Here is a 554-nt window from a genome sequence, read left to right on the forward strand (position 1 = left end):
CCCCTCCCCCTCCTCCCCCTCCTCTCCCCCCCGCTGCCAACCCTGCCACTCACTGCTTAGCACGCCCAGCGACAGGAACTCCAGCACCACCAGCAGCCGGCTGCGCAGCGGGGCGGCGGCCATACTCACAAGGCTGATCACCGTGAAACCGGCCTGCAGGGGAGCGGGAGGAGGGAGGGGGGGTGGGGTGGAGGGGGAGGAGGGGGAGGAGGGAGAGGAGGGAGAGGAGGGAGAGGAGGGAGAGGAGGGAGAGGAGGGAGAGGAGGGAGAGGAGGGAGAGGAGGGAGAGGAGGGAGAGGAGGGGGAGGAGGGAGAGCAGGGAGAGGAGGGAGAGGAGGGAGGGGAGGGAGAGGGGTAGGGAGGGAGCGGCGCGTACGCAAAGCGTGTGAGCGCATAGCAGAGAAGGACACGCAGCAAGTGCGTGTGCACGTGCATGCGTGTCCCTGATAACTCCAGTTCCAGGGCCACATTCCCAGTCCCCCGCTCGTTTCCGTCGGTTTTGGTTTAGTTTGGGCTGGTGTATACACCCCCCTGCAGACTTCAATGCATCCTGT

General features: G+C 66.1%; 1 protein-coding gene across 1 annotated transcript in view; it reads right to left on the reverse strand.

The window, feature by feature from the left end:
- Positions 1-554, reverse strand: part of CHLRE_14g633300v5 (uncharacterized protein) — a 38,906-nt gene that overhangs the window by 5,677 nt on the left and 32,675 nt on the right. The window contains exon 47 of the mRNA XM_043070458.1: positions 54-153. Coding sequence (XP_042917131.1) covers positions 54-153 — 100 coding nt within the window. The remainder of the gene's footprint in view (positions 1-53; positions 154-554) is intronic.

The sequence above is a fragment of the Chlamydomonas reinhardtii genome, chromosome 14 (assembly GCF_000002595.2).
Source record: "Chlamydomonas reinhardtii strain CC-503 cw92 mt+ chromosome 14, whole genome shotgun sequence".
Lineage (NCBI taxonomy): Eukaryota > Viridiplantae > Chlorophyta > Chlorophyceae > Chlamydomonadales > Chlamydomonadaceae > Chlamydomonas > Chlamydomonas reinhardtii.